Raw genomic sequence first — 26,305 nt, forward strand, 5'->3', positions numbered from 1 at the left:
ACAGAGAAGTTCACTAAATACTGGCTTAGGAACCAAAGAGAGGCACAACCGGGCAGGATTCAAACTACAGAGAGAAGCTACGGGCCTTCAGGAGACCCTCACCGGGCCCCTGAAGGATTTAACCTACAGCTTGAGGACGGCAGAGTCATTACATAAGTGTAATCTCTGGTGTGTAACTTAAAATACTGAACGTGGGGGTGGAAATTCATGAAGCAAAAACCTGGTTAATCTGGGACGACCTTTTTTTTTTAGTTTCTCTTTTTCCCTCCATGTGGCTGGTTCAGGTGAGGACATGTGGACAATGTGTGTTATGTTTTTTTGTTGTTGTTTATTCCCTGCTGGTTCTCGCAGGAAGTGGAACGCACACCAGGTTTTTGCATGGGATCGGAATTACTTAGATGCATCTTTGAAAATAACATCATTTGATGTGAATGGAGAACTCAACCCATTAAAGAGGTGGAAAATATTGTCCAAATTAAAGAAAGATCAAATCCAAGTTGTTTTTTTTTACAGGAAACGCTCCTCGGCGACTCAGAACACTCAAAATGGAACAAATCAGGGTTTAAACATGGACAGCAGTGGCGACTCTAACACCCAGTGCTGTAAGTCAGGAACACACATCAGAACATGAAGACAAGGCAGATAGATGGTTCCAGGTCAAATAGAAGAAGTCCTCTGAAGGTGTTTGCTCCTCCAGGCAGCGACGGGTCTTCCTAGAAATACAACATCGATTTAATGACGACACAAAGTGGAGGGATTTTAATATGTGGGGGAGATTATAATGTCCGATTAAATCCCAAAGTTGACTCGTCAAACGGGAAGTCTGACGCTAAAGACATAAAAAATGAACTACGTGGATGCAGGAAGTGGGAATCGTGGACGTGTGGCGAGAAATAAATCTGCTCACATCATTCATCCTCTCACAATGTCTACTCACACATAAACTACTTTTTATGCTTAAAGACAATCTCTTTACAGTGGATAACTGTGGAATAGGACCCAGTAATAGTTCAGATCATGGCCCAGTATGTATGTCCCTAAAATTAAATAATAATGATAAGTCGACTCTCTGGAGACGAAACTCAAACATTCTGAACGACCCCGTTCTTAGAGAGAAATTGAAAAACGAAATGAAATTATACTTGGAAACTGACGACAATGAGGAAGTCACCCCACCCAACTGTCTGCGCTGCATTAAAAGCAGTGATGAGAGGCAGAACAATGGTCATCTCCTCACATGAGACCATCAGAGAACAAAAACACAAGAAACTAGAAGAACATGGAAAGGGATGACAGAAAAAGCACGCAAACTCTCAGAGGGACGACAAATGTGAGATTAAAAGGCTTCAAAGGAAGAAAATAAATAATCTAGAAGTTCAAAAGAAGCTCCTGTTCACTGAGCAGTATTACTGTGAGAGGTGGAAAACCATGGAGCGAATCACACAACAAAGACGGGAAGCAATGACATTACGTTTGGATGCAGAGGAAGCTTTTGATTTTTATATAAAGTCCTTCTGACATGTGTCTTTCATAAAACTATAATTGAAACTTTTAAAGCACTTCACAACGTTAAGATCAGTGGTGACCGAACCAACTCCTTCAGTCTGGACAGAGGAACGAGTCAGGGGTGTTGTGCGTCGCCGCTCCTCTCCCCTGCTGATAAGACAGAGGGCAGAGAGAAAAGGGTTCCCGACGACATCCCGGGAACAAAAACTGGCCGTTTGCTGACGATTTATTGGTGAAATGACACAACCTACGCAGACACGCCCAAAGCTGATCAAGAGTTTGGTTTTATTTATGTTGGTTATAAAATCAATATAAACAAAACTCGAATATTGGAATCTAATTATGCTCCTCCAGCAACATTTGCGACTGTGTACAATTCAAAAAGGGACGCTGAGTCTATTAAATGCAGTATTTCGGTGTCTTCTTACCTAAAGACAACTTGAAACTCTATGACATCAACTACGGCCCATTAAATTCAAAAATAAAGTCTGACAGTTTAAAATGCTGTATAGAAATATGATTTTCAAAAGGTACGAGGATGAAGAAGGTGTGGCCAATCACGAAGCTATTTTAGGGACAAATGTCTCGTAATTTATTTTGGTTATTTCTATTGTTCGTTTCTTTCCTTGCACTGTGTGTGTGTGTGTATACAGGTGTTTATGTCTGTCTGTAGGTATGTATGAATGGACGTGTATGTATATATATTCTATGTGCTGCACAGGACACGTGTGTGTGTGTGTGTGTGTGTGTGTGTGTGTGTGTGTGTGTGTGTGTGTGTATGTGTGTAAGAGATGGAAAGAAGTAATTATATCATTTACTTGTGACAAGGGTTGAGAGTAAATAAGTTTTACTTCTTCTCACTCCTTTTCGAATACTCATCTGACGATGTTTTTCTTGATTTATTTTATATTATTATTACTGTTATTCATTTATTTATTGATTTGAGAAGAAAACTTTGTTGTTAATTTTCCTTTTTTTTTCCTTATTTGTTTTCGTACCTTATTCGAAATAAACATTTCAATCAATCAATCAATGACAAACATCGATGGAATGTTATTCCCATGTTAAGTTTAAGCTCCTGAATAGAGTCAATCAGGATGAATATTCTTCCCTGGATGTTGTACTTCTTTCAGTGTTTACCGGTTTTGATACCATCAAAGCAGTTTTTTAATAAAATAGGAAAGATTAATAGCGAAGTGCTTGTGGCAGGGAAAAAGGGCCAGAATTAAATTTAAGACGCTTCAGTGAAGAAAAGAAAAGGGTGGATTGTGTCTCCCCTGCTTACAGGATTACTACCGTCCAGCCCAACGTAGAGCGTTAGTGTGTCTGTGTTCACCAACAGCATGGAAGCATGTAGAAGACACTACCATCAAAGGGAACCCCATAACTGCGTTAGCGTGTGACGCCAAACCCACAAGGATCAAGAACAGGCAGTTTTCTGAAGTCCGGGCAGGAAATAGATCAAATGTGTGGGGTTAAAGAAGAATCCAAAATAATGAGGTGGTATGCCTACCACTCAGATTTTATTCCCAATACAAACGATGGTAGATTTAAGACAAGGATCACTCAAGGTTTAACTACAGATTACTCATTTGTCCACAAGGGGGCATTCAAGAGCTTTGAAACCCTACAACAGGAAGATGGACTGGAAAGACAGGATTTATTTTAGAAGTGAGAAATGACTTTGACAAACACCTGAAGGAGGGATCGGGGAAAAGTGAGTCCGGGTTCATGGAAATATTTTTATCGTTACCAAAGTCCAGATCAGGTAACAAGCTCCTTCAGTGACAGGCTTCTCCACCCGCGGTGTCTGAAGGAGAGACACCGCCGGCCCTTCCTCCCTGCTGCAGTCAGACTCTTCAACCAAGCCTGCTCCCAGTAGACCACTGCACACCACCACCGGACAATATCACTCCACTCCGACTGGGCAAGAACGTATTTACTATGTAAAATACATCCACCCCCATATTCTGTACATGTCCACACTTATAGGCACCGTGTGAATATTTTTCTATTATATTGTATTTTTATCAGCTTTTTTTAAGTTCCTGCTATGTGTACTTCTTTCTCTGTACTATCCTGTTGTACCACTGCAAATTTATCCACATGTGAGATAAATAAAGGGATATCTTATCTTATCTTATCTTATCTTAAGATCATCTCCAAACTATATAAATCCATACAATTTTCTAAACCCCAGAATTGATCAATAATCAATGGGAAAAGTAAAAAGGAGTAACGATCACTCAAGACTGCTGGGAGAAAATAGAGCAACCGCAATGGGTCACACACACGGAAGGAATTCTGCTGGAGGAACATCTGAACATTTTTCATCACACCCATTCAGGAGAGACGTCAAGGTGACGGAGATGCTTGTTGGAGGCTCTGTGGGTGTGACGGGACCAATCACTGCCATATAATGTGGGGCTATGGATGGGGAGACAACACAGGCAGGTAAGCCATCACTAGGAAACGGTTAAAAGCAGATCCTCCCACCATTGAGGAATGGATAGACATCATCCATGGAATGTATGTGATGGAGAAGATGTCCTCCTCCGTCAGAGTCGAAAAAGACAGATTTGACCGGGTCTGGAGTGAACGGACTGAGGACGTGAACCCGATCCGGTCGGATTTCATTTGATGTAACTTCTGCTTTTTGTTAACCATCGCTGTTTCTCCGTGAGAGAATCTGTTGGTAAGAGTGGGTGCCCAGTTATACGGTTTTCTTGTTGTGTTCACTTGTAATATTGTTTAAAATGTATAATAAAAAACAAACAAACAAAAAAACCCACGGGAGGGCAGTATGGACAGAATCACCAGAATTTAACTACAAGTGAGTACAATACGAGGGAATGATGCTGTGATTAATGTTTGTGATGGAAATTTGCCTTTCTAAATAAAAAGAGAATTTATAAAAAAAACAAACAGTAAATAATAAAGAATGTCTTGTAACTATGTGGAGATATGGTATATTAACACACACACACAATGTTAAATCGAAATGTTCTGCTTACTGTCTAACCCGTTCTTAAAAGTGTTGCATTGTATTGTCTCCCCTTCATTACTGTCCAGTACTGCGGTCCAACGCCACACAGACGCAGCTCAGGAAACTTCAGATCGCTCAGAGCGGAGCAGCTCCAGTTGGGCTCCGCGGTCCGTTTCATACCAATTCATGTCTTGGTTAATGGTGGACACAAAACTACGAGTGAGTCTTCTGATGTTGATGCATAAAGTTTGGACAGACGGAGGGGCCAGATACTTTTACAATAAGCAAAGATTCAAGTGTTTCTGTCACAATTATTTGACTGGCCAAGTGACATCGGGGGATTTGGATGTCCCTGGGGACAATACTAACAACAGGAACAATACTAACTGCATGAAAAGAACTACTGCTGAGGAGCGAAGGCCTGGAACTCACTTCCTTTTAATATCACTCAAAATACATTATTTTATAAAAGGAAGATAAAAGTACTTCTATATAAAATGTAATCATTAACTACTTTGTACCACTGCATGCTGTGTAAAGACGAGTTTTTATTATTATTTATATCATTATTATTACTGTAATGTGTTTTTATGCATTTTTTTAATGTCTAGTGAAATGTTGTTTATTTAATCATTGGACCCCAGGAAGACCAGCAACCAGTCTGTGGGAGCTAATGGAGATCCTAATAAACAATAAACACACACATATATGTGATATACATGATACATTAATACTAGCCCTACTGACAAGTTCAATGATACAAGATGGAACATATGATAAAGGAAAGAAACAGCCTCCACACTCAACTCCCCCTCCCCGAAAATGTAAATAATACCATCATATTCTATTGTCCTTGTCTTTTGTTTGTTTTATTTTTTATTTGTTGTTTTGTTTTTGTTTGTTTATATATGCACATGTAATTCTTGTTGTCTGCAAGTATCCATGAAAAACTTGAAATAAAAATAAAGTTAAAAACAAACAAACAAACAAACAAACAAACAAACAAACAAACAAACAAACAAACAAACATTCAACCACGTCCACACCAAGACCAACACAGACCTAAAGCAGACGCAGTATCATGAACATTATTACCAGAGGCAGGATTCAGGACCTCAACACCAGCAGAATCATAGGGCAGGTCAAGCTGAACTTTATCACTCCAGAGAGACAGTTTGTGGTCAAACACAGTAAAACACAAGTAAAGAAAACTTCTAAACTACTGGGACCATTATTGTGAGAGTTGCTACCTTTTTTTTTTTAAATGTAAAAACAAACAAACAAACAAACAAACAAACAAACAAACAAACAAACAAGAAAAACTAGTTTCATGTAGAAAGCGTCCTGGATCATAGCGAATTCACCGCTGTTTATAATAAACCAAACCAGGTTAACAAGTGTTAGAAAGTCACTGCGTTGGGATTATTTTAAACAAATTAATCCTCATCCAACATGGCGGCGAGGCGTCTCATCCAATATGGCTGCCAGGTACCTACATACATATGTCCTTAATTCTACCTGTATATGTCTATATGTAATCAGCGCTGCGTCATTACGTCACTGTCGACTTCACGTAACTATTTCGCCCCGCGAACTGAAAGTAGCGCGCGGGTAGTTCCGTGTCGTTCCTGCAGAAATGAACGAGAGCGGCGCTCAGGTGAGACACCGACCGAGACTGTCAGTAATGCAACTTACGGTACTACTACAATAGTAGTAGTTGTAGTACAATAGTAGTAGTACCGTCACTCTAGTACTGACTGGTACTGTAGTAATAGTATTAGACGGTTGGAGACAGTCTATGTCCTGGTCCACGGTGTTTGGAGACAGTCTATGTCCTTGTCACAGCTGCTGGCCCGTCTGGAGACCCGGCGCAGCCTGAAGGACATCGAGCGACACCTGTTTCCTGATGGTGGAGGACCAGACTGTGGTGAGTGTCCAGTTCCTGTCTCCGTCAGCTGACTGCGGCCTCGTCTCCTCCAATGTTTATGTTCAACTCCGACAGGTGAGGTGGTGGAGCTGTTTGGGATGGAGGGCACAGGTGAGTCCAGCAGACCACCGGTCCAGGACGTGGTCCAGGACCAGTAACCAGTGTGTGTGTGTGTGGTTCAGGTAAGACGGAGCTGCTGTACCACCTGTTGAGCCGTTGCCTGCTGCCGGAGGACGCCGGCGGTCTGCAGCTGGACGTCCTCTTCATAGACACCGACTACAGTCTGGACATGTTGAGGCTCGTCAGCATCCTGGACTCTCGTCTGACCGCAGGTACAGGTACCTCACCTGCACCTGTCTGTCTCTCACCTGTACCTGTCTGTCTTCTCCCTGTCTCACCTGTCTCTCTCTCCAGCCGTCTCCAGCTCGTCAGGAGGACTGGACGAGGAGGTGCTGTCGTCCTGCCTGTCTCGCCTCCTGGTGGTTCACTGCTCCTCCTCTTCCCAGCTCCTCCTCACGCTCCACTTCCTGGAAACCTCCCTGTCGTCGCGGCCCGGCCTGTCGCTGCTCATCATCGACAGCATCTCGGCTTTCTATTGGCTGGACCGCTCAGGGGGCGGATTCAGCATCACCAAGCAGGAGGAGAAGCTCACCAAGTGCTCCGAGCTCCTGGGACGACTCCTCAGGTGGGAGGTTCTCCTGAGTCGACTCCTCAGGTGGGAGAGTCTCCTGAGTCGACTCCTCAGGTGGGAGAGTCTCTTTGGACGACTCCTCAGGTGGGAGAGTCTCCTGAGACGACTCCTCAGGTGGGAGAGTCTCTTTGGACGACTCCTCAGGTGGGAGAGTCTCCTGAGACGACTTCTCAGGTGGGAGATTCTCTTTGGACGACTCCTCAGGTGGGAGGTTCTCCTGAGACGACTCCTCAGGTGGGAGGTTCTCCTGAGTCGACTCCTCAGGTGGGAGAGTCTCCTGAGACGACTCCTCAGGTGGGAGGTTCTCCTGAGTGGACTCCTCAGGTGGGAGGTTCTCCTGAGACGACTCCTCAGGTGGGAGGTTCTCCTGAGTCGACTCCTCAGGTGGGAGGTTCTCTTTGGACGACTCCTCAGGTGGGAGGTTCTCCTGAGACGACTCCTCAGGTGGGAGGTTCTAGATCAATCGAATTTACCTGAACGACAAACTTAAAACTGTCAATTATTTTCTGCTGAAGTATCAAGAAGTGTTACGTTGCAAAGCTGTTTACATTTTAACTGTGCCGGGTCGTACAAGTACAAGTTCCACTGCTCCATTACAAGTTCTAGCAGTAGTTGGGGACCTCACCTCTGACCTGTGTCTCTTCTTCAGGGAATACAGAGTGACGGTCTTCACCTCCTGCCACCCCATCAGGAGGAGTTGCTCCTCCTCCTCCTCCTCAGACACCGACCTGCCCTACCTGTGTCGCTCCTGGCAGCGGCTGGTGACCCACCGACTGCTCTGCTCCAGGCAGGAGGCGGGAGGAGGTGCTGGGGAGCGGAGGAGGCAGCAAGTCTTCACTGTTCACTGCACCTCCTCTTCCTCTTCCTCCTCCTCCTCCTCCAAGACCAAGGCTCACAGAAGCAGCTCTTTTGTTGTTACAGATGTTGGAGTGAAGTTTATCTGAGTTTTCTCCTCCTCCTCCTCCTTCTTCTCTTTCTCTCTCTTCTTCTTCCCTCTTCCCTCCTCCGCCTTCTCTTACCTCCTCCTCCTCCTTCTTCTCTTTCTCTCTCCTCTTCTTCCCTCTTCCCTCCTCCGCCTTCTCTTACCTCCTCCTTCTTCTTCTTCCTCTTCCTCCTCGTCCTCTGTACCAATGTTCCTGACGTTTTGATAGATAATTGTTCTTTGTAAAGAAACACTGAAATAAAATATTGATCCATGTTGGATAAAAACTGTATCTCTGTCTGACGGTGACAAGTGAAAACGTGGACCAGGGTGTTGAGGTGTGTGTTGAGTGTGTTTGGGTGTTGAGGTGTGTGTCTGAATGTTAAGGTGTGTGTTGAGTGTGTTTGGATGTTGAGGTGTGTGTCTGGCTGTTGAGATGTGTTTGGATTGTGAGGTGTGTGAATGTTGAAGTGTGTGTCTGAATTTTGAGGTGTGTGTGGGTGTTGAGATGTGTGTTTGGATGTTGAGGTGTGTGTCTGAGTGTTGAGGTGTGTGTCTGAGTTTTGAGGTGTGTGTGAATGTTGAAGTGTGTCTGAATGTTGAGGTGTGTGTTGAGTGTGTGTCTGAATGTTAAGGTGTGTGTTGAGTGTGTTTGAGTGTTGAGGTGTGTGTCTGAATGTTGAAGTGTGTCTGGGTTTTGAGGTGTGTGTCTGAATGTTGAGGTGTGTGTTGAGTGTGTGTCTGAATGTTGAGGTGTGTGTCTGGGTTTTGAAGTGTGTGTCTGAATGTTGAGGTGTGTGTTGAGTGTGTGTCTGAATGTTGAGGTGTGTGTCTGGGTTTTGAAGTGTGTGTCTGAATGTTGAGGTGTGTGTCTGAATGTTGAAGTGTGTGTCTGAATGTTGAGGTGTGTGTTGAGTGTGTGTCTGAATGTTAAGGTGTGTGTTGAGTGTTTGAGTGTTGAGGTGTGTGTCTGAATGTTGAAGTGTGTGTCTGAATGTTGAGGTGTGTGTTGAGTGTGTTTGAGTGTTGAGGTGTGTGTCTGAATGTTAAGGTGTGTGTCTGGGTGTTGAAATGTGTGTCTGAATGTTAAGGTGTGTGTTGGGTGTGTTTGGGTGTTGAGGTGTGTGTCTGGGTTTTGAAGTGTGTGTCTGAATATTGAGGTGTGTGTCTGGGTTTTGAGGTGTGTGTCTGAATGTTGAAGTGTGTGTCTGAATGTTGAGGTGTGTGTTGAGTGTGTTTGAGTGTTGAAATGTGTGTCTGAATGTTAAGGTGTGTGTTGAGTGTGTTTGGGTGTTGAAGTGTGTGTCTGAATGTTAAGGTGTGTGTTGAGTGTGTTTGGGTGTTGAAGTGTGTGTCTGAATGTTAAGGTGTGTGTTGAGTGTGTTTGGGTGTTGAAGTGTGTGTCTGAATGTTGAGTGTGTTTGGGTGTTGAGGGGTGTGTCTGGGTGTTGAGGTGTGTGTTGGGGTCGGCGGAGGGTCACGTGCTGCTGCGCTCCGGCTCCTCGCGCTCTGCTCCGGGACTTCAGGTCTGATGACAGTGACCGCGTCACCACCAGAGCTCCTCCAGCAGATCCCTCCGCGGGGTCACACACACTTTTAACAACACAAACAAATTTCCGCGACTTGCCTCCCACTCACCGACACTGCTCGGACGCCCCCCCCAGATGAACCCCGCCATCCCCAGCTGACCGCAGCCGGGCTCCGGTCGGTACACGGCTGCGTTCCGGTGCAGTAGTGAACGTTTGGCGGGACCTACTTCTTCTGCTGGCGCTGACAGGCGGTTCTTCGGTCGCTCCCAAACATGGCCTCCATGACGGAGCGACCGCTTCAACTTTAATGTTTGGCCCGTTTTTAGCGCAGAAAGCGTGTTTACTCTTGTCGCGACCCCCGGGGATGTTCGTCCGGGAGTCGGTGCCATGCCAGACGTGTGAAGCGGCTGCAACGCCTCGGAGCAGCGAGCTGGTGGAAAGAAACACGCCGCTTTAAGTTGTCAGGAACCCTGGAGAGGAAAAAGAGAATCGCATCAAACCAGTAAGGGCGCTTATATTCCTCCCGGTGTCCCCCCCGGAGCGGCCGGGCCCCCGGCCCGCCCTGCCGCCCGGTCCCCTGGCTGCAGCGGAGCGGCGGAGCGGTGGAGCCCGGAGGAGCCGCTCGTAGTGCGGACGAGCAGCTAATGCTAACGGCGGTGTAGCTCCCGGCTAACAGCTAGCCGCGCTGTCCGGGCGGCTCGGCGGGGTGACCGGGCTGAAGACGGTCCGCTGGCCGCCGTCGGGTGGTGACCAAGCGGCTGTCTCTGGTCACTGACCGGGGGAGGAGGCGACTACCTGCCGGGACCGTTAATGGCCGCAGTGATGGATGATCTGATTAGAACCAACACCTCCATAAACAGCTCCATCACACCTCCACCACACACCTCCATCACACCACCACACACCTGCATCATACACCTCCACTGCCAGCTCCACCAACACCTCCATCACTAGCTCCACCACACCTCCATCTCACACCACCACACAACTCCTTCACACCACCACACACCTGCATCATACACCTCCAATACACCTCCATTGCCAGCTCCACCAACACCTCCATCACTAGCTCCACCACACCTCCATCTCACACCACCACACAACTCCTTCACACCACCACACACATCCATCAACAGCTCCACCACACCTCCATCACCAGGTCCAGCAACACCTCCACCACACCTTCATCACACACCTCCATCAACAGCTTCACCACACCTCCATCAACACCTCCACCACACCTCCATCACCAGTTTCACACACCTCCATCACCAGCTCCACCACACCTCCATCACATCTCCATCACCAGTTTCACACACCTCCATCACCAGCTCCACCACACCTCCATCACATCTCCACCACAGCCCTGCAGCTCCACTGCTCCTCCCGGGCTGAGACTGGACGCCCCCCCGGCGCCATGTGTTTGTCTCTGTGTGTCAACCTCTGATAGGCTGGTCGACTGACCCCTCCTCTCTGTTTTTACCCAGAATGCCGTCTGAGACTCAGTCTCAGGAGCCCCGGGACAGAGGACCACCCCCTCCCGTCACCCGGGCTGGACGCAGCGCTCAGCTGGCCAAAGCCGTCGCCACTAGCCCTGCCCCTGAGAGGCGGACCCGTGGAAGACCTCGGAAAGATGGGAGGACTGTCCAGTCTGCACCTCCTTCACCTCCTCCTCCCCCTCCTCCTCCCAGAAACAGGAAGAAGTAAGTGTTGGACTGAACGGGATGTCGGTTACGTTCCCACTCACTCACATACTGGTCGTCGCCGTCGTCGTCGTCCAGGATGACGCCGTCGTCATCTTGGTCTTTGCCGTCCTGGTCGTCGTCATCCCGGTCGTCATCCCGGTCGTCGCTGTCCTGGTCGTCATCGCCGTCCTTGCCGTCTTCGCCGTCTTCGCCGTCCTGGTCATCGCCGTCGTCATCCTGGCCGTCATTGTCCTGGCCGTTGTCGTCGTGTCAGTCGTCATCGTCCTGCCCGTCGTCGTCCTGGTCGTCGCTGTCCAGGTCCTGGCTGTCGTTGCTGTCCTGGTCCTGCCCGCCGTCGTCATCATCGTCCTGGCCGTCGTCGTCCTGGCCGTCGTCGTCCTGGCCGTCGTCGTCCTGGCTGTTGTCGTTGTTGCTGTCCGGGGTCCTGACTGCCGTCGTCGTCGTCCCAGCCGTCGTGGTTGTGGTCGTTGTCATCATCGTCCTGGTCGCCGTCTTGTTCGTCGTCCTGTTGCTGTCCTGGTGCCGTCCTGGTCACCGCCGTCCTCGTCATTGTCATCCTGGTTGTCGCCATACTGGTCGTCGCTGTCCTGGTGCCAAGCTGGTGCCATCCTGTCACTGCCGTCCTGGTCGTGGTCGTCCTGGTCATCACCGTTCTGGTCGTCGTCCTGGTCGTTGATACTGTCCTGGTGCCGTTCTGGTTGTCGTCTTCATTGTCCTGGTTGCTGTCCTGTCGTCGTGCTGGTCGCTGTCGTCCTGGTTGTTGTGGTCCTGGTCATCATTGTCCTGGTCGTCGTTGTCATCATGATCGCCGTTGTTGTCTTGGTTGTCGTCATCGCCGTCCTGGTCGTCATCGCCGTCCTGGTCGCCGCCGTCGTGGTCCTGTTTGCCATTGCCGACCTGGTCAGTGCCCTGGTCGCCGTCCTGGTCGTCGTCATCCTGGTCGCTGTCCTGGTCATCGTCATACTGGTCGTTGTCCTGTCGTCGGCGTCTTGGTCATCATCCTGGTCATCGTCCTGGTCGTTGCAGTCTTCGTCGTCGTTCCGGTCGTAGTTGTCCTAGTCATCGTGGTCGTTGCCGTTCTGGTCGTAGTCACTGTAATTGTCCTGGTCGCCGCCATCCTGGTCGTCATTGTCGGGTGGCTCTGGTTTGATGCTTTGATGTTTTGGACAGACAGGTGGTGTCTGTCCACAGGGGGCGGAGTCGGAGCCGAGCTCAGGTAGAGGACGAGGTGGACATGGACACAACTGAGGAGCGCGCCACCCACAGGACAGGTGTGTAATGGATCACAGCTTTTAAGAAATAGGGATAAGTTTTTCATGTGTCCACAGTGTCTGTTAATGTGTCCACAGAGTGTGTTCATGTTTCCATAGAGCAGAGGTGTCAAACTCAGATCCTGGAGGACCTCAGCCCTGCATGTTCTCGTGTCTCCTTTTAACCCCTGAATGTCCTGATGGTTCAGCACAGAGCCAGAGAACCAGCCTCACTGCAATCAGCCTGTTGAAGCAGGGACACGAGGGAACATGAAGGGCTGCGGTAGGGCCGGACCAAAGAAAATCTACGGTTTAAAAAAAACAAAAAAAAAACAACATGAAATTAGATTTTTTTTTCTCTCAAAACACTCAAAGATGACTGCTGACATCATATATTTTGTCAAAAGTGCAACTTTATTGCTGTAAGTGTCCTCAGAGTTAAAATGCATCTAAACTATGAAGTGTTTCCTCCCGGATTCTTTTCAGCAGCGGGTTCAGGCTCCCCCGAGCTGAGGGGGGGTGCGCTTAAATGGTGCATTCCAATGCATTGTGGACTACTAAGTACTACATCGTGGACTTCTAAATACTACATTGTGATGTGATAAATTGTTGGACTTGTTGATATTGAAGGAACCAAACACCAAATAATATGTTATGGAAGAAACATGCTTATTTAAAAGCACATAACTGAACCAATATAAAGATGTATACAATATATTTATACATGAATATAATATCTACAAAGAGGTATACAAAATAAATACTAGATAAAATTTTACTTCAGAAGCCACATCGTCAATTTCATCTTAAGTGGCTGATAAAAACTTTGCAATATTAATCTTTGAATTAATATTTAAAGGTTTTTCTTTGTTGTAGCCACAGAGTACAGGATGAATTTTGGGAGATCACACAATTGGTACTAAAAATGACTACAACCTCACATAAAGTCAATTTTAATTAGACGTTCTGCTGCAAAATACAGTGAAATATAAAAAGAAATACCTATAAATCCTATATAACCACTTGCTCTGTGGTTTCTGGGGCTGATTGCAGCTTTTAGCGGCCAGTTTTGGTCCACGGGCCTCATGTTTGACTGAAGTAAACTTCCCAGCAGCGCCCCCTGCTGGAGGCTGTCCACTCATTAAGGTGCGTTAACAGTTAAAACTTCTGTGCTCGACTATTTGTCTGCTCCCTGCTCCGAGGTTCTGCTGGACACATAAGTTAGAAGCTTTCATCAAGGTGGGCACTATTTTTTCATCCGTCTTGTTCGGAACAGCCTGCTGGGGAGCCTCAGGGCTGCAGAGAGCGACTCACCTTTTTAATCAGGCTTTTTAACTGATTTTTATATATGTGTATATGTATATATATTTATTTATCTACTTTATTATCTATTTATCTACTTTTATTAGGTTGTTAACTGAATCTTTTATCTCCAATGGTTCTTCTCAGGGGTCGCAACACTGGTGGTGACCATGTTCCCCACTGGTGGGGCGTTCCCGTGGGTTCCCCCATCCCGAGCACCTGGTTGGTCCCCCACGTAGGTTGTGGGACTTGCTGGTCTGCCTGGGCTGGGGGGGATCTATGGGGCAGCGCCCCCTGTGGTTAGAAGCTGTGCCACTCCCAATGTGGCCTTTCCTCACCTTAAGTCCTCAGTGTCCTGCCATGTCTCCATGTGTGTGTGTGTGTGTGTGTGTGTGTGTGTGTGTGTGTGTGTGTGTGTGTGTGTGTGTGTGTGTGTGTGTGTGTGTGTGTGTGTGTGTGTGTGTGTGTGTGTGTGTGTGTGTGTGTGTGTGTGTGTTTTATCTATTGTATCTTTGCACTGTTTTTAAATCATGTTAAGCACTTTGTTTTACATTAAGTGTACAAAAAAGTGCTATACAAATAAAGTTGATTGATTGAATGATTGATAAACTGGCTTTAGCAGCAGAAATACTGCCTGTGCTCAGGCTGTTCCACCATCGGAGGACGAGCTGGCGAGTACCGGACCCAGTCTAGGACTGTGGATTTGCGTCAATTAAAAAAAAAATAAAGAAAAAGTTTCAAGCTTTAACCAGTTTTAAGCAAAGGTGCAACAACAACGATTTTAGCTACAAATTCGACAAATTAATTAGATTTTTTTTGCCCGAGACTGCAGCCTCCAGGACCTGAGTTTGGCACCGCTGTTATAGAATGTGTCCATGTGTCCATCGAGTGTGTCCATGTGTCCATCGAGTGTGTCCATGTGTCCATCGAGTGTGTTCATATGTCCATAGATCTCCAGGAGGTAAAGGAGACAGCTGGACGACGTCGGTCTACCTTTCGAAGAAAATCCAACACAAACCCAGGTCCAGGTCTAGATGTGGACCCTGAGCCGGCGACCCCCCACGCTGACCCTAGTCCAGAACCATTTCCTGGTGCTGAGGTGGGACATGGTCCCGGGTCCCCCGCCCCCCCTGTGTCCAGTGGGGAGGTGGACCCCACTCGGACTACCTCCCCGCCTCCCCCCTCCTCCTCAGACCTCAGCTCGGTTCAGGGGGGATGTGGTAGCCCCGCCCACATGGAGGCGGAGTCCGGTCCCAGCAAGGTTCTTGTGGAGGGGGGCGCAGCCAGCCCCTCGGAGCAGAGTTCCCCCTACAGCGCCCCCTTCAGCCCCCCGCCGTCCCCCTGCTGTCGGCTGGAGGACGAGGACTCTCTGTCCCCCCTCCCCTCCCTGTCGGAGGAGGAGGGAGCGTCCCCCATGGCCAGCCTGGGACGGACACAGGACCGGTGAGTTGGGAGAACAGCCGCCATCTCACTCTGGAGCTCTTCTCATAACCCACCCGTCTGCCCCCCCCCCCAGGCTGAAGAAGCAGTGTGCCTTCTGTTACCGTGGCGATGACCTCTCACTGGGTCAGGGTCACCTGGTGGTATTTGGTCCCACCCCTGGCTACATCCCGCTCCACGTCCTGAACTGCCGCGCCTCGCCCGACCGGGACGATGACTGTCATGACCACTGTTACCGCGGCGACCAAGCCCCGCCCACGTGAGCCCCACCCCACCCCACCCACAGCCCGTAATACACAATCCATAAGATCTGTTCATTGACGTGTGTGTGTGTGTGTGTGTGTGTGTGTCCGTCCGTCCGTCCGTCCGTCCGTCCAGGTGCAGCAGTCCAGAACAGGCTGGTGAGTCTTCATTCCACCACACTTGTACTACCACCCCGGTCTCCCCGATTTTTCCTCCCTGCCCCTATCCCCCCTCGTCCCCCCATCCCCTTGGTTCCCCCGTCTCACCCCATTCCCTTCGTCTCCCTGTCCCACTGACGAGTGTCTCTGGTGTTTCAGACCAGTCTTCTTCAGAGTTCATCAAACAGTTCGGACCCATCGGCCTCCCGCTGGACGTCAACGTCCAGTCACTGTTTGACCCAACAGGTTTTGCTCCTCATCCTCCTCTTCATCATCCTTTTCATCCTCCTCCTCCTCCTCATCGCCCCATCTTACTTCTCTTCATACTCCTCTTTTACTACTTGTTCATCCTTGTGCTCCCCCCACTTGTGTGTGTGTGTGTGTGTGTGTGTGTGTGTGTGTGTGTGTGTGTGTGTGTGTGTGTGTGTGTGTAGGTCAGTGCTGTGCTCACCTGCAGTGTGCAGCCTGGTCAGAGGGGGTGTGTCAAGGTGAGGGCCAATCACTGCTTTATGTGGACAAAGCCATCGACACAGGAAGCACACAGGTGAGTCTGAGCCTGTCCTCATTAGCCCTGACCACTCTGTCCCCACTCTGTCCTGACCATTAGCCCCGCCCACTCTGCCCTGTGTCCAGGTGTGTTCGTTTTGCTGCCGGCTCGGAGCCACCCTGCATTGCCAGGAGACCGGCTGTGGGAGGAGCTACCACTTCATCTGTGCAGCGGCCGCCGGCGCTCATCAGGACTGGAACCTGAGACGCACTCACTGCACCAGACACACACACAGAGGTACACACACACTGCACCACACACACACACACACACACACACACACACACACACACACACACACACACACACACACACGTACACAGGTACACATTCATAGGTGCAGAGCTATCTCTGATTGTGTGTGTGTGTGTGTGTGTGTGTGTGTGCAGGGTTGTCTCGGTGTGTTTCGTGTTCAGGCGGTGGTGATGTCGGTGGCCTGTTGATGTGTTGTTGCTGTGGTGACTGTTACCATGGCAGCTGCCTGGACCCCCCTCTAGTCCCCTCCCCCCTCTGCCGGGCCGGCTGGCAGTGTCCCAAGTGTCGAGTTTGTCAGAGCTGCAGGTAACTAACACACACACACACACACACACTTCAGGAAAATCTGTGCATAGGAATGGGGAGTGATCATGTGAGTGGACCTGCTTGGGAGTTGTGTGACTGTCCATGACACCTCAACTGTGTGTGTGTGTGTGTGTGTGTAGACTGCAGGGTGATGGCAGCCAGCTGCTGGTGTGTGAGCGCTGTGATAAAGTTTACCACTCTCAGTGTCTGACTCCACCCCTGGATCACACGCCAAGCACCGGCTGGACCTGCAAGGTGAGAGAAACAAACGCACCCTGACAAGCTGCTGATGGAGGTCTGAACAGAGCTCACTGTCTCCTCCCGTCTCTTTTTGTCTCCTCCTCCTGTCTTTCTCTTATCTCCTCCACCTGTCTCCTCCTCCTATCTTCCCCTGTCTCCTCCTGGTCTCCTCCTTCTGGTTTCCTCCTCCCACCTCTTCCTGGTCGTCTCCTCCTCGTACTGTCTCCTCCTCCTGGTGTCCTCCTCCTGGTCCAGGTTTGCAGAGTCTGCCAGCACTGTGGTGTGATGTCATCAGGCCAGTGGGCCAATCACGTGTCTCTCTGTGAGGCATGTGACCTTGGGCTTCCGTGCCCGGAGTGTGGTGGAGCCCCCGATCGGTCCCGACCTGACCAGAACCATACCTGCTCTCGCTGCTACAGGTAGGTGGACCCAGGGACCCAGCACCCCCCGGCCCCCCGCAGAAGACCAGAATCTGACCTGGTCCTCTCAGTGATCCTGCACTGAGTATAGGAGAACCTCCAAATTTCATTGTGCAATGTTGCATAATGACAATAAAGTCTATATCTGTTCCAGGTCCGTGCACACCGAGTGTCTGGAGCAGGCCGGATGGACCTGGATCGGGTCTGGAGGTTATGTGTGCTCCAGCTGCAGGACCCCCACGCTAGACCCCCCTAGTCCCACCAAGACCACCTGTGCACTTTCATTTCACCCTGGACCCCCAGAACCACAGAGCCCACAGAGTCCAGCTGTGGAAACCCCCCACAGCCCCCTCCCACAGAGTCCTGGTCCACCAAACCCAGAGCTACCCCAGAGTTTGACCCCCCCTCAGTCTAGACCCTCTGATATCCCAGAGAGTCCTGGTCCAGCAGACCAACATTCAGACTGTGCTGCTCCTGTGGAGCTTTCACAAAGTCCTGGACCCTTAGAGCCCCCCCAGAGCCCCCATCCAACCTGTTTGACCCTCTCACACCCCGAGGTCTCCCAGGTCCAGCACAGTCCTGCTGAACCTGTAGAGCTCCAGGAACCGCCTCCCCCATCACTCCGAGACCCCCCTGAGGTCCCCCCGTCACACCCAGACCCCCCAGAGGTCCCTCCGTCACTCCTCAATTCAGGAGACCTTCAGCAGAGTCACCCCCGGGTCCAGCAAAGTCCTGAGAGGATCCACCAGGCTGCAGAGGCCATTTCTACACTGAACCAGGATCTCTGGACCAGGACTGCAGCCCGGTCCTCTTCGGCTCCCTGTAGCCCCTCTGATCGGGGGGTCCGGTTACCCCCACAAAAAGGGAGTCGGTCAGAGCCCGGCAGCCCCGCCCAGGTCCCACAGACCGGAACCAGCTCCATGCTGCTGAGCCGAGACCAAGACCATCAAACACTGGAACCCGCCCCCCTGCTCCCCGCCCCCCCAGCACCAGAAGGCCTTCATCACAGTAGCCTGACGTCACTGGACCACCAGAGTCCACCTGGCAGTTCCACACCCCGCTCAGAATCCCCCCCTCAGAGACAGGGCCCCCCCCACACACTGCCGGACCCCCCTGGTACAGGAAGCTGCTTGGTCCAATGCCCCACCCTCCCTACACCAGAACCAGATCCTGAGAGACCACCAACCCCCATTGTCCAGTCCGCACCTTGTCCTCAAATTCCTGGTCAGACCAGGACCACCAGCCTGGTCGACCCGGTCTACTCAGCTGCTCACAGACCAGAAGGCTCTGATAGTCCAGGTCTTGATCCAGGTCCATCAGCTGGCTCTAGTCCTCCACACTGGATCCTGACGGACCACAACAGACCTCCGTCTAGTCCTCCTGATTCAGACCCTGCTGGTCCCAGTCCCCCTGGTGGTCCAGCTCCTGGTACTGGAACCAGTACTGTCAGGATCCCGGTGCAGCACTGTGGTGGTCCCCCTGTAGCCCAGCAGGATCCTGGTCTTCGGCCTGGTGGCGGTCCTGACCCGAACCCTGACGGGTCCTCGCTGGTCCAGCAGGGTCCTGCCTCTTGCAGCTCTTCCTATCAAAGACCAGGAGGTCCTACAGAGACCCGGACCCCTCTGGGCCCTGATCCTGATAGTCCAGCTCAGACCACTTCTCCCTGGAAACCCTCAATTCACCAGAGCCCGGAACACTCGAGACCTGATCCTCCTCCTCCATGTTCAGGACCTGAGCAGCTCCACCTGGGTCCTGGCCCTGGTAGTTCAGGTGGTTCTGATCAGCTGGACCACGAACAGACTGAAACTTTGAGCTGCTCTCTGGTCCCGGAGAACCCTTCCCTCCTGGAGGACCCGGAGGTCCCTCACCTCCTGGAGGACCCGGAGGTCCCTCACCTCCTGGAGGGCCCGGAGAACCCTCACCTCCTGGAGGGCCCGGAGAACCCTCACCTCCTGGAGGGCCCGGAGAACCCTACCCTCCTGGAAGACCCGGAGAACCCTCACCTCCTGGAAGACCCGGAGAACCCTCACCTCCTGGAGGACCCAGAGGTCCCTCACCTCCTGGAGGACCGGTACATCCTGGAGGACCCGGATGACCCTCACCTCCTTGGGGACCCGGAGGACCATCACCTCCTGGACAAGAAAGAAGACTTTAGGACAACAGAACTTAATAAAGGTAAGGAGCGGCATGAATCTTTCTCTCTCTCAATCTCTCTCTTTCTCCGGAGTTGTCAGTGTGTGAGCAAGCCCCCCCCCCCATGCTTTACTGGCTGGTGGGGGGGCGGAGCCCCACCGGGTCACCAGGCTCTCGCCGATGAACCTATTAGATATTTTATCTCTATAGTCAGCATGTTCCTAAACTGTGACTATGGAAATCCGACCTGAGATGGTTATGAATTAACACAATTATTTATTAAACAAAGACATTCTCAGACGACACCAGTGTTCTGATCCACTGTATCCATGAAGTTTTTATCCCGGCTCCCAAGGTGGACAGGTTCTTTCACAGCCGCTATTCCCTCTTGTAGAGACTGATGGAGGCTACAGAGCCTGTTACTGCGCATGCGCATCTTTCCCCCTCCCTCCTGATCATCCACTTGTAAACAAACATGGCCGACCCGTAGAGGTTTGACTCGCCGTCCGTATTCTAGTTTTATCGTCCAGATCAGTAGTTTTATAGTTGAGACTCTCCCCTGATAGCATCCGATGCATCATCAGTCCAAACGGATGTGGCCCGGCGTACTAACTACATCATTATCTCCGTGTCCGCTGCTGCAGTGGAAACACACTCCTTTGTTTTATCGGATTAGGTGTTGTCACGTGAAACGTTGTCGTGTAAACGGGACCTAAGTAAACCCACAGTTTTGAATGAGAGAGGCAAACTTCCTCTATCCGGGTCCTCAGGGGGGGTTTTTCCACCGGCAAGAACCAGGTGCTAGTTTGGAGCCAGGGCCAGCCTTAGCACCAGTTCTTTGTCTTTCCACTGCCAAAGTCCCGGCCAAACAGGGGCTAAACTGGTGCTACGCTGGCCCCACTTAGTTGCTGGACCAAAGAGGAGCCAGACTGGGACCCGACGCGTCATCAGCTGGGGGCGGAGTTATCTCTGGAGTTATCTCTGGAGTTATCTCTGGAGTTATCGTTACCTAAAAGGCAGAAGCGAGGCTGTACCGGCTTTCTGAAAACTACAGCGAACACGGAGCCCCAGAGTGGTTATAGAGAAAAAAATTTAAAATACGCGTGGGAACGATATAATGAGTCGTTCCCTGAAGTTAATAATACGAGGGAACGGGATTATTTAATTATCGTTCGCGGAGCCGCGGCTCTCGAGAGAGCTACCGCGCTCCTCTGCTGTCAGTCAGCTGCGTCGGATATAATTTAGAAGCAGTTTTCCATTGTCGTTTATTTTTCACGCTTTTCATGGTAACATCATTATAACTAACGTCACGTCCAGGTCTTGTTTCGCGTTCTGACCGCCGGCTGAGGAGCTGCAGCCGCTCAGCAATGCAGTGTGAGGCTGCAGGGGGCGCTCTGCTACACTCCGAGATGCTCCGATATTATTTTCTAACCCACAGAACTTCTTAATAATAAATACTTTTGGTTCATCAGCAACTAAAAAACAAACTACATACCACTGCAAATGAAAGCTTGGATTTTATAGGCATAAAATGAGCCTTTTAACGGCTTCATGTGAAAGAGAATTTTAATCAGTGTGTTTACGGAGGTTGCCATTGGAAACAGTTTTCAGAGCTTCGTTCTATCACTGTAAACCTCCATTCTTCTCCCATGTTGAAGCTTTTGATTCAGACACGTCCAGAAATAAAGTGAAAGGAGCAGAAATTCACTATGTAACGCCCAAATGTTGAAAGATAAGCCCCAAACTCAAACACGTGTTATTTTTGTTCCCCTCTATGTCCACTCCGGGGCTCTGGACTAAAACAAGAAGGACGTGAAAAAACACCAATAGAGACACGAAGAGACGTAATGTCTTCTTTCTCTTTGGTGCATCTGAGGTTCAGGCCAGACTAGATGGAGCGACCCGGACTAAACCGATGAAGACAGTCCGTCTCCTGGTTCCTGGATGAGGCTGTCAGAATGAAATTGTTGAAATCAGTGACGTGTCACGTTTTGGAGTGACGCAGTGACGTAGCTCTCACTTGGCTCTGTTAACGGTGGAAAAAGAACCGGTTCTTTGGTGGTGCTCATTTAAGAACTGGCTCTGGCACCGGCTCTGAACTAGCTCCTGGTTCTTTTTGGTGGAAAAGCCCCTGTGACCCTTGACCACTCTGGCCAATCACAGTGGACTCCTGTCCTCTGAGGCGGGCTCCGGTTTACCGGGCTGCAGTGGGTCCTTGTTTACACATCAACACCTATTGTCTCTTGAGTTTCACTGTCTCACAAAGCGATGGCAGAACTCCGAGGAATACAAAGCTGTTGTCTCTGTAACAGTGATGCTAAACTGGTAGAATACAAGTTAAAATACTCCAGGACTCCACCGCAGACCTGGGGCCTCATTTCTAAAGGCTGCTGAAGCACAAAAGGTCCTGAAGGATTTACAGCTACAAGGTACAAATATACTAAACTGCATGTTCACAGTAACAACTAAAGTGAGTCTCTGGGAAAGTCTCATGCAAAACAAACTGCCATTGAGATGATTTACCAATGAGTTACATGTAAAATAAAGAAGTAATAGATTTTATATTGCTTCTTTATTATTATACATACGTGATACAGTTAAGTATATTTTCATGTTGTGGCTGTAAATCTTAATAAAAGTAAACATCGGTATGGTCATGCGCTCTGGACGTACTTCTGCAGACAGGCGACCTCTTGGTCACCCTCCTCCTCCTCCTCCTCCTCCTCCTCCTCCTCCACCTCCACCTCTAGTGACTGAGGATAAAACACAAAGTCCACTGAGCCATTTCACAGTTCCATTTCAAATTAGGGTTTTTCGGTATACCGGTACTGTATTGGTATTGCAGTACTGACAGTGTTGGGGAAAGTTCAGTTTCTACATGAACTAGTTCAAAGTTCAGTAAACAAATTTTAAAATGAACTTGTTCAGTTCATACTTCTAAATTCACATTTCCAAAAATGAACTAGTTAATACCAGTAGACCCTAGCAGATGACCCTACCAGGAGCAGGTGACCCTACCAGTAGACCCTAGCAGATGATCCTACCAGGAACAGGTGACCCTACCAGTAGACCCTAGCAGATGATCCTACCAGGAACAGGTGACCCTACCAGGAGCAGGTGACCCTACCAGGACAGGTAACCCTACTAGAAGACCCTACCAGGAGCAGGTGACCCTACCAGTAGACCCTAGCAGGTGACCCTACCAGGAGCAGGTGACCCAACCAGTAGACCCTAGCAGATGGCCCTACCAGGAGCAGGTGACCCTACCAGTAGACCCTAGCAGATGATTCTACCAGGAACAGGTGACCCTACCAGGAGCAGGTGACCCTACCAGGACAGGTAACCCTACTAGAAGACCCTACCAGGAGCAGGTGACCCTACCAGGAGCAGGTGACCCTACCAGTAGACCCTAGCAGATGATCCTACCAGGAACAGGTGACCCTATCAGTAGACCCTAGCAGATGACCCTACCAGGAGCAGGTGACCCTACCAGGAGCAGGTGACCCTACCAGGACAGGTGAGTCTACTAGAAGACCCTACCAGGAGCAAGTGACCCTACCAGTAGACCCTAGCAGATGGCCCTACCAGGAGCAGGTGACCCTACCAGTAGACCCTAGCAGATGATTCAACCAGGAACAGGTGACCCTACCAGGAGCAGGTGACCCTACCAGGACAGGTAACCCTACTAGAAGACCCTACCAGGAGCAGGTGACCCTACCAGTAGACCCTAGCAGATGATCCTACCAGGAGCAGGTGACCCTATCAGTAGACCCTAGCAGATGACCCTACCAGGAGCAGGTGACCCTACCAGGACAGGTGAGTCTACTAGAAGACCCTACCAGGAGCAAGTGACCCTACCAGTAGACCCTAGCAGGTGACCCTACCAGGAGCAGGTGACCCTAGCAGGAGCCCTGAAAGTCACTAGACTACACAAACTTCTCCCATGACTAGGCCCCCATCCAGGACAGACGATTCCAGTCTACAAAACAAACGTGGGTCACATGGATCAAATGGATTAGTGTGTATGTACATACTGCTAAATATTGATGATGTGATCAGGAATGAAGCAAGGACACTATGCTATGGGAGTGCCATGAGCTGCTATTTAGTGCTATGCTATGAGGTTTCTATGGGGTGCTCTATGGGAATGTAGAACACCTGGAGACTGTAGAACACCTGGAATACACCTGGAGAATGTAGAACACGTGGAGACTGTAGAACACCTGGAGAATGTAGAACACCTGGAATACACCTGGAGAATGTAGAGCACGTGGAGACTGTAGAACACCTGGAATACATCTGTAGACTGTAGAACACCTGTAGAATATAGAACATCCGTAGAATGTAGAACACCTGGAATACACCTGTAGAACAGTTGAATTGTGTTCAGTTTGTTGTAACAAATGTTATGGATTCTGTTTTAACGACAAGTAAATGCAGGAAAAGGTTTTTACCTGGCTGACATGTTTGGTCTGCGACTGCAGTCTTCCTCTGAGCCTCATCTTACGTGTGACGACGTGTTGGTCTTCATCAAGTGACCGGCCTGACAGATCTTTCAGATTGTTAGGCTGGCCCTGCCCCCTGCCGTCTGGCCACGCCCCCCGCCGTCCGGTGGTCTCAGAACTCCCCATAGCACACACACTTTCCGTTGTCAGAACTCTTTATGTACACGCCGCCATCATAACAGATGAAACAGACAAAAAAGAAGACAAACACATGAAGAACACACTCGCATCCAAAATGGGCCATAAACAAAGGAAAACAAGTCGAGAATAAAGAAAAGACCAAATAAAAGAAAACAACACACAGAAAAACCAGATAAAAGTTAAAACGAGCTCGCCATCCCAGACATTCGAGGGAAAACGGAACCCAGACAACAAGTAATGAAAAAACACAACATCAGCACTGCAGCGAAACAACACACAAAACTCTTGACAGTTGCTCGAACACCCTAAAGATAAAATAGACCTGGAGAACAAACGCAACGTAATAAATTAAATCTCATGTAACTCATGTAACAGAACATACACTGTTGAAACTGGCAGATCCTTTAATATAAGGAAAAAAGAACATCAAACAGAATGTGAAAAACCTGATAAAGACCAACACGTCGTCACACGTAAGGTGAGGCTCTGAGGAAGGCTGCAGCCGCAGACCAAACATGTCAGCCAGGTAGAAACCTTTTCCTTTACCTGTCGTTAAAACAGAATCCATAACATGTAAAACACCTGGAGAGTATAGAACACCTGGAATACCTGGACCAAACAGAACCAGGTTCTAGTTCAGTTCTTAAAGGAGCAGCTCCAAAGAAGCGGTTGTGTTTCCATTGTCAGGGACTCAGTGAGTCCCTAATTCCACCAATGTAGCGCCGGCAGGAACCAGGAGACGGACCGTAACAGTGGTTTGGTCCGGGTCGCTCCATCTAGTCTGGCCTGAACCTCGGACGCAGACCAAAGAGCCAGAAAACATCGAGTCTCCTCGTCCCTCTGTTCTTGTTTTTTCACGTCCGTCTTGTTTTAGTCCGGAGCCCCGGAGTGGACATAGAGAAAATAATAATAATAATAATAATAACAATAATAATAACACGTGAATGAGCTCGGGGCTTATTTATCAACATTTCAGCTTTACATAGTGAATTTCTGCTCCTTTGACTTTATTTCTGGACGTGTCTGAATCAAAAGCTTCAACATGGAGGAATGGAGGTGTAGAATGATAGAACGCTGCTCTACAGCCGTTTCCATGGCAACCTACATAAACGCTCTGATTAAAGTTCTCTTTCACATGAAGCCATTAAAAGACTCATTTTATGGCTAAAAGCTCCAAGCTTTCATTTCCAGTAGTTTGTAGTTTGTTTAGTAGTTCCTGATGAACCAAAAGTCTGGCTTCATTATAAAGAAGTTCTGTGGAGCGTCTCATAGCGGAGCGCCCCCTGCTGCCTCATGCAGACCTCAGCCTGTGGTCATAACGCCGTACAAGACCTGGAAGTGTAGTTAGTTACAATGATGTCACCATGAAAAGCCTGAAAAAAAACCACAACGGAAAACTGCTTCTAAATTAAATATCTCATGCAGCTGACTTAGTGTGACAGCAGGAGCTCTGCAGGTCTCTGGAGAGCCACCGGCTCCACGATCACAGATTAAATTATCTCCTTCCCTCGCTTTATTAACTTGACGGAACAACTTATCCCCTTCCATCACGTTATTGACTTGAGGGAACGACTTATTATCTCCTTCCCTTGTGTTATTTTTTCTCTATAACCACTCCGGGGCTCCGTGTTCCCTGTAGATATCAGAAAGCCGGTTCAGCGTCTCTTCCCCCTCATAGGTAGTGATACCTCCCGTGATAACTCCGCCCCCAGCTGATGACGTGTCAGGCCCCGCTCTGGCCCAGCAACGATGTGGCGCCGGCTTAGCACCCGTTTAGCCCCTGATAGGCCGGGGCTTTGGTGGTGGAAGGACAAAAAACTGGTGCTAAATCTGGCCCTGGACCAGAACTAGAACCTTGTTCTTTCTGGTGGAAAAGCCCCCTCAGTGATGTCCCACCCTTGTGGCCAGGCCCCTGTGTCTTGTCATGGCCTCCTATTGGCTGCTGGCAGAAAATTGAAGTTGACTTTGTCCTCCTCTCTGTCTCCTACAGGAGTCTCGCCTCCTCCTGTTGCCTCCCCCCTCCCCCATCCTCCCTCACCTCATCCTCCTGCTGCCTCCCCCCTCTCCCAGCCTCCTTCACCTCCTCCTGCTGCCTCCCA

The 26,305-nt window shown here is 49.5% G+C and overlaps 2 protein-coding genes across 3 annotated transcripts in view; both read left to right on the forward strand.

Moving 5' to 3' along the window:
* The first annotated feature begins 6,051 nt into the window (after positions 1–6,051).
* On the forward strand, positions 6,052–8,323 carry xrcc2 (X-ray repair complementing defective repair in Chinese hamster cells 2). 2 transcript variants are annotated; one of them, XM_080489246.1, is made up of 6 exons: positions 6,052–6,149; positions 6,338–6,419; positions 6,495–6,530; positions 6,602–6,751; positions 6,834–7,104; positions 7,760–8,323. In XM_080489246.1, the coding sequence occupies exons 1-6, from the start codon at positions 6,129–6,131 to the stop codon at positions 8,052–8,054; spliced, it is 855 nt and encodes a 284-aa protein (XP_080345372.1). In that variant the 5' UTR covers positions 6,052–6,128; the 3' UTR covers positions 8,055–8,323. The 2 variants fall into 2 exon arrangements, with proteins under 2 accessions (XP_080345372.1, XP_080345373.1); XM_080489247.1 differs by lacking the exon at positions 6,495–6,530.
* A 1,552-nt stretch (positions 8,324–9,875) lies between these two features.
* The window catches only part of LOC308125941 (histone-lysine N-methyltransferase 2C-like), a 52,388-nt gene continuing 35,958 nt past the window's right edge, over positions 9,876–26,305 (forward strand). The window contains exons 1-13 of the mRNA XM_080489985.1: positions 9,876–10,063; positions 11,049–11,264; positions 12,438–12,538; positions 14,770–15,262; positions 15,336–15,518; positions 15,638–15,660; positions 15,820–15,906; positions 16,095–16,204; positions 16,294–16,444; positions 16,597–16,768; positions 16,909–17,023; positions 17,264–17,427; positions 17,582–19,602. Of these exons, the coding sequence (XP_080346111.1) occupies positions 11,050–11,264; positions 12,438–12,538; positions 14,770–15,262; positions 15,336–15,518; positions 15,638–15,660; positions 15,820–15,906; positions 16,095–16,204; positions 16,294–16,444; positions 16,597–16,768; positions 16,909–17,023; positions 17,264–17,427; positions 17,582–19,602 (3,835 nt within the window). The 5' untranslated portion in view covers positions 9,876–10,063; position 11,049. The remainder of the gene's footprint in view (positions 10,064–11,048; positions 11,265–12,437; positions 12,539–14,769; positions 15,263–15,335; positions 15,519–15,637; positions 15,661–15,819; positions 15,907–16,094; positions 16,205–16,293; positions 16,445–16,596; positions 16,769–16,908; positions 17,024–17,263; positions 17,428–17,581; positions 19,603–26,305) is intronic.

Source organism: Lipophrys pholis, assembly GCF_963383615.2.
Source record: "Lipophrys pholis genome assembly, chromosome: 20".
Classification (NCBI taxonomy): domain Eukaryota; kingdom Metazoa; phylum Chordata; class Actinopteri; order Blenniiformes; family Blenniidae; genus Lipophrys; species Lipophrys pholis.